Source organism: Belonocnema kinseyi, chromosome 3, assembly GCF_010883055.1.
Source record: "Belonocnema kinseyi isolate 2016_QV_RU_SX_M_011 chromosome 3, B_treatae_v1, whole genome shotgun sequence".
Classification (NCBI taxonomy): Eukaryota; Metazoa; Arthropoda; class Insecta; order Hymenoptera; family Cynipidae; genus Belonocnema; species Belonocnema kinseyi.
The window spans coordinates 88,381,262-88,388,847 of record NC_046659.1 but is presented as its reverse complement, the minus strand read 5'-3'; the positions used below and the strand labels follow the sequence as shown (position 1 = coordinate 88,388,847).

The following is a 7,586-nucleotide window of genomic DNA, read 5'->3' as shown; positions in this document are numbered from 1 at the left end:
CAAGCTATCTAAGGATGGTACTATAGAACGCCACCTCAAGGTAGGCCTAGTGGCGCCATCTCTTGGTCAGGCCGGAAACTTATCAATCCACCCTCGTATAGATATACAAGCATACATACATACAAACAAACATACTCATTCGTAAAAACCTGTTTTTCGGATTCAGGGGGTCTCGAAACGTGGACATTTGACAAACACTGGGGTTCCTGGGGGCGGGGGGGGGGGGGGGGGGGGGGGGGGGGGGGGGGGTTAAATTTTACACAAATCTAATACCTTCTCTGATGAGAATGTAAAAATTATTCAATTCTTCATGAATAATTTTTGGATAGTTCTGTTTTTGATTTTAATCGTAAAAAAAATAGTATTAAAAATATTTAAAAATTTAATTTTTCGAAACTCCATATACGAGACGAAAGATAAATTAAAAGACAAAAGTTGTGATGATCACGTGCCCACGCAGCGGGCAGATTTTGTTTTTGGCATTTAATAATGTTTCTTACGATTCAAGTGAAAACTACGCATTCTATCAAAAAGTGATTGAAAACAAATTTGTAAATCTTTTTCAAATCCGAAATTTTTTTCCATTCATCTTTTACAGTATTTTGCATTGTTCGACCGAAAAATGTAATTTTTGGATTTTCCATTATTTTGTATGCTATCAAAACTTGGATTTTTTATTTTTGAAGAAAATACAAATATTTGTTATGATAATCTTGTAGAACATTCAAAAAGCAGCATTTCTCTTTTCTTGACTTTTTTTATTTCGTGCCTTATTTGGCTTAAAATTATTATTTTCGTGTTTTTTTTTAAGTTTTGTAAATGCTATAACAATTATGATTTTTGGTTTTATGAAAAAAGTTATTGGGATACATTATTCGAATTTTTGAATACTATACATTTTGTTTTGAATTCCTTTTTTAATTTTTAATTTTCAATACAATATCCTAATATTGGCCGATGTTTACTTAAACGTTGTAAAAAGTAAACAGTTAAACATTTTGAAATATTTTATTGAAACACTTCAAGAATAAATAATAATTCTAAATGGAGTGTTAAAAATTAAACCATTTAAAATTAAAAAGTTGTAAATTGTGTGAATGGTTATGATTTTTAAATTCCGAATTTTCATTATGAACGCTAAATTTTTTATTTGTCCCTTTCATAAGAAAAAGTTTCAATGTCACAATTCTTGGTAACTAAATTTTTTTGCATTTTTAAATAAAGTGCAGACTCGTTTGATTTTCAATGCTTTTTAGTAGGCATTTAAAATTTTTAAATGTTTCCCATTTATAATTACTTTTTATTTTGAACGGTTTTTCAGAATAATTCCATGCGAAAGGTTTATGATTAAAAATTTTTTCTTTTTAAAGGATGAACATTTCAGTAAGTTTATTTTTTGATATCAGAAAAGTATGGCTGATAAATGTTAATGCTAAATTACATTATTTAATATAATGACAATTTAAAATTCTAGAATTTCACAAGCCTTTACTCTGAGACATTCAATTTCAACTTTTTAATTTTGAACGCTTCAAATTAGAAATAATACAATTTCAAGTGTGAAATTTTTTTCAGTTTCACAGCTTCTGACTTCAAACATTCTCAATTCCAAAACAATTTTATTTAGAAACGATACAAGTTAAATTCCTTTTCATTCTATTCAAAATATTATACTTTATTCAAAATTGTACATAATCTAAAATTCCTTGATTTGGAACATTTTCAATTCAAAATCGTTAAATATGTATATATGTTTTTCAATTTCCAATGGTTCCGATTCTATGTTATTATACATTGTTTCAAAAAATTGTTAAATATAATTTTAGGAATATGGCTTAGTAATGTATTTTAAAACTATTCATATTCTGAATGCTGGGAAATAAAAATCCAGAGACATAAACGCGCGCCTAGCGCGCGTGCATTTACTGCTAATAATAAATATTTTAGAATAAAAATATATTTATACATAATATTTTAATTATTTTAGATATAGAGGGGATCTTCCGATGCCACCTGATCGGTTCCGGATTGAAACTCGGGGAAATGTAGTGCAACTGACACTGAAACAAACCAGGCAGGATGATGCAGGGCACTATTCCTTGATTGCTAAAAGAATATCCCAAGATGGAAGACAAGATAAATTTGCGAGAAGAATTCACCTTAGTGTCGACGAATCATCTAGTTACGAAGAAGGAGATCCACCTGTTTTTCTTAGGCGACTAAGTGATCTAAATGTTAAAGTTGGCACCAGAACCAGATTTCTCGTCGAAATTCGGAGTTCTACTAGTCCAAAAGTGAGTATTTTTATCCTGCAATTAATTATTATAAAACTAACATTAGTTTAAAAAAATCATAAAAATTTCAATTTTTGTGCTTTTATCCACTATTAAAATTAAATTAAAATTGAATCCATTTGTGTATTGAATGTTGACCAAAAAATTTCATATGAAATAAATTAAGGATTGAATAATGTTTATCCCAAAATGTCCAAAAAAGGTATTTATTTATGTTTTTTGCAGTAAACCTATACATTTTTTTTTGTATTATCTATATTTTGCAGTCTTTTAAATATGTAGTTGAATGCTCTCATCTTCAGAAAAATTAATTAATTTTTGCATAAAACATGTTTAGTCTTGCGAGTTCTGTCCGGAAAGTATCCGACCTTGTTCAATAACTTTGTACCTAGTTCTGATAGTTCGAAAAACAGGAATTCCCCATTTGGACTTTAGAGATCCCGGTAAAAAAATTATATATAGTTTATATATAGTGGGTGAGGCAATGAAATTTTTCACTTATTTCATGAACTTTCCTATGTAAAACAAATGAAAAATATCAGTGTTCTGTCCATTATATATAAATTATATACAGGGTGTCCAAAAAGTCCCGGGACAGCCAAATAAATCCTTACGTACAATTTTTTTGGAGAAGGTTGAGGTCATTCTTGAAGTAACTTTCACCGAGGAATCCAGTGATGACCTTAGTTTTGACCCTGACCATCGCCTTCATGGTTATGTCAAGGTCACCTTTGTTTTTTTTAATGGAATGGTCCATTTTTGACATTGGCAATCGGAAGACCGGAAAATTTTACGTTAAAAAGTGTAGTCAGGTCATTGGTAAGGTGTGGCCTTCATTAACGTATCAAGGTCATTCAAACTTCAATACGGCCTGTACATTTTTTCGCAAGCTAGCCTGTGAAAATCATCCTCTTACCCTACGTACTTACTTAAACAATGAATATTAAATAGTGAGCATCGAGTGACCTTGACCTTGACCATGACCATCCAGGTCATATCAAGGTCATTATTTGTTGTAAAATTTTCCCTTTTTTTGATTTCCGATGTCAAACAGAGTCGCTTTAATTAAAAAACAATGAGTCACCTTGATATGAGCTTGATGGTCATAGTCAAGGTCATTCGATGGTCACTATTTCATGTACATTGTTTAAGTAAGTAAGTAGAGTAAGACTATGATTTTCACAAGCTAGTTTGCGAAAATAAGTTCATACCATATTGAAGTTTGAATGACCTTGGTACGTCCATCAAGGCCACACCTTACCTATGACCTGACTACACTTTTAAACGTAAAACTTTCTGCTCTTTCGATTGCCAATGTCAAAAATGGTCCATTCCATTTAAGAAAACAAAGTTGACCTTGAAACAACCATGAAGGTCATGGTCAATGACAACTCTAAGGTCACCACTGGATTCATCGTTGAAAATAACTTTAAGCATGACCTCAACCTTCTCCAAAAGAATTGTAGCTTAGGATTTATTTGGCTATCCAAGGACTTTTAGGACACCCTGAATAACTTTTTCACCTAAGGGGATCTCTGTGAGGCCCTGAACTAAGTGACGTGGACTCGCAAATTTTCAGTCGACTAATGTACGCATTTGGGTAAACGTCAAAGCAGGTACGCTTCGCATTTCAGAATGACGCAGTTCAGTACAATTTGGAATCAATTATAGAAACAAACTCGAATTTTTCGAAAATATCAATACTGGGAATTAGTCATGGGCTTATGGCTATGACCCTAAAAAACAAGAAAATACTCACTGTTTTTTTTCGGCTGAATATTATTAAAAAGGTCTGATTTGTGGAAATGTATTGACTGGGGTTTTCACTACAACAATGTACCTACCTATCCATCGCAGCTTAATTTAGAAATTTCGGATAGAACACAAAACGTACAAAACTTCGGCAGCCCCCATACAGTTCTGACCTGGCTTTCTGTGATTTCTGGTTTAATTCCAAATTGAAGTATTCTCTCAAAGGAAAACGATTTGAAGACAAATAGGAAAAAAGAACGGAACGCGACAAAGCAGCTGTTAACTGTTCTAAAAGGTGAATTTAAGGAGTGCTTCCGAAAGTGGTAGTATGGCTGGTAGAAGGTAGTGGTTTCCAAGCGGTGATACACTTGAATTTGGTTTAAAGTCTGTTTTTGGGCATGGCTTGCAGTAGCCTTCAACATAAATCCAGACAATCCAAACGCAAGCAGTCACGGTCCCATTAACCATTTCTGTTAAAATGTAAGATTTATGTTAAAAATTGTCAACTTTCACCCCAATTAAATTATTATTAATCATGATTATAAAAAACATTTCTGTGTCGAAATGTTGTCACAGGCTTATACGCCCAACAGGTCGAAGGAATTTTTGGTTAGAGATGGATATTTTATTTGATCATTTTTGCACGGGGCTGTCCCGGTATATATCATCAATCACGGACGCATTTTTATAATGCAATCATGTGATCTGATGAGAGCAGTTTGCCCAGACATATTGGACAAAGCCTCGTTTTTACCCCATCATTGACGGACTGTGTTGCAATCAAGTACACGATGGGGGGACCTACAGCTTAAGGTGGGTTCCGAACCACCAGAACCTCGGTAAAGGTACATTGAAAAATTTCTAGAGGTACCGGCTCAAGGATCGAACCCTGGACCTCTGAGGTGAAGTCCGAGTGTCTAACCAACTGAGCCTAATTATTATTATTATTATTATTATTATTATTATTATTATTATTATTATTATTACGGCGTTCATGCTTACTCCTGGTTTACCCCATGGTCGGATACTTTTCGGAGAGATCTCGTTTACTATACACAGGCACATTATGTGGCGCACGATATTTAAATTTGTTTAAAGTTATAGTCGTACATACTTTAAGAAGAATACACTTTGTCAATTTCAGAAAATTCTGAGAAAAATGTCTTCCTGATAGTGTAATATTATTTTAAATTAGATATCATGTTCGTAATCTTTCTTCGCCAATTTTTGGAGTAGGTACTTGACCTTCTTGATACAAATCTTCTGAAGATATTTTAAACTTACATGGTACGAGTATTAGTTAAAACTCGAAGCACTTTTTCCAAATGCCTTATTTCACTTAAATTTGCAGCTCAGCTATTAAATATTCCTTTTTGATTTTCTATCACAAGACAGATAAGCAATGCGCAACATTGCGGAACATGACAGGTAACCTGACGCCGGTGCACTTTTTGGGAAAACTTCAAATTAAGGTTTTTCATTAATTCCAATTTAATTTTGTGTACACAAGGAGTAAAAATAAGATATTGAACTACATTCTCGATTTTTTCTACAACGAAATTTGTTTTCATGTTAATCTTTAAATTGAGGTTTAAATTTGGTGAGCCACATTAGGCGCCGCTCCTCTGACCTTCTAGGCCTCTAGGGGATCTTGACCCAATCCTAAGTGATACACCAGTTCATTGACTTTTGTATTCTACCTTTATGTTTTAGAACCAAGCTACTTTTCATTTAAGAATATATTCGAAGATTTGACACAAATAAACAGGACAAATTTAGGCTAGAATAGTTCTAAGAATTCGATATTTAAAAATATACCCACAACTTGATTCAAATGAAAGTCAATGTACTGACCCTGCTATATTAAAACAAATCCGCCCTAGTCTGCACCAAGTATCTATTATTAAATTTCTTATTATTATGCAATTACATGTGAGTGCAGACTGCAGAAATGAATCTCTACGCATATATGTCATGTTTAAAAATAGAACTGTTTCTAATACCAGAAAATTAAGAAACTAAAATGTAAACTTTTGGCTGCTATTTGCCAGTGATGGGTGTGTTATTTCAGAAAAGAAACTAGGGTAATCGGTAAAATCGTTGGCTACCCCCCCCCCTCCCCCCTCATGATTGACCACCTCATTTAAATATGTTTATGTGAAAGATTACTCAGAAATAAAACTACTAATGAATAGTGCAGGATGAGACGCAAAGAATTCCTCAGAATATTTCACAATATAGGTTAGTGCAGTGTAGTGCTTTTTAATACCGGAGTAAGTAAAACCTATGATGCTGAATGAGTAAAGACTTTTAAGCAAAAAGCTGTTTAGTTATATTAATAGATAGGCAATCATTGGCATCGTGAATAAAGTGGAAACAAGATTGGCTACAATATCTTGAAAGCAAATGACTAATATCTTTGCAAAAATTGATTAAACTTTTAATGGTTAATGTGTTGCCAATGACTGTATTTCAAACCATTCCAGTGGCCACGCATACAATCACTGGTCTATGCTAATCACTAAGTCGTCATGGTCAATCATTGTGTTTCTTGACATTATTGGTCATTTATTTAAATATAAGTTATCTTCTACTGTTAACGCTTAACCTAATATGATCGTTTATTAATTATTTAGAAAATTATTTATTCATCTGTGTATTATAGAATTTCTTTTGATGCTCATGGTGGCCGAACACGTCAATTAATTACGTAAGATTATTTATGGAATTGCAGACCGCCTTTATAAGCGAAAAGCTAGAAGGTATAAAAGTAGAATTTACAATTAGCACGAGAACAGAATAATTAACATTTTTCTAAACATCTAGGTAAATCCTTTGGTAATTGAAATTTGAATATTTTTTTAAAAGCTATAAGCCCTCAATTTTTCAAAAGCTTCCTCGTTTAATCTATCTCTGCTTGAGGTCAATATGATTCTTGCCGTGCCAAAGAATAGTTCCAAAGCAATAAGATTGTTTACTAGTTACCAATTCGTTACTTATTTCCAAAACTAATTTATGTTACTAAAAAAAAAATTAGTTACAGTAATTAGTTAAAACAAACTATACACTTCCTTTTATTCTTATTCGCATACATTTCAGAAAAATATACCTAGGGTATAAAATAATTTCCCACATAAGTTTCCTTTTTCTAATTTTGTACAAATATTCTAATTGAAAAATACTTTGGCTCTTAAAATTACGTTTTATACTAATAGATCCACATTATACCATTATTTGTTTTATTTCTTTATTATTATGTACTACTTCAGATTGCATACTTTGAAATCGAGTAAAGTCCTTTTAAAATTTTGTAAATTCCTTAACACTTTTTAAAGTATGTTAAAATTCGTTAAATCTTCTGAAATTTCTTTGAATCTCTTCAAATTTTTGAAATACAATTAAAAGCACCTGATATTCTGAAAAATTCGTGAAAATACTTTTGTACCAGGTGTATACATATGAAACCGGTATTGCCATCTAGCGGCCAGTAGGCACACTTGTAGGCACTGTCGGAACTTACCATTTGTGCTAATTGGCGTA

The 7,586-nt window shown here is 32.3% G+C and overlaps 1 protein-coding gene across 5 annotated transcripts in view; it reads left to right on the top strand.

Moving 5' to 3' along the window:
* The window catches only part of LOC117168779 (titin homolog), a 126,593-nt gene that overhangs the window by 26,244 nt on the left and 92,763 nt on the right, over positions 1-7,586 (top strand). For all 5 annotated transcript variants that reach the window (XM_033354567.1, XM_033354565.1, XM_033354563.1 and 2 more), the window contains one exon: positions 1,988-2,294. In XM_033354567.1, the coding sequence (XP_033210458.1) occupies positions 1,988-2,294 (307 nt within the window). The remainder of the gene's footprint in view (positions 1-1,987; positions 2,295-7,586) is intronic.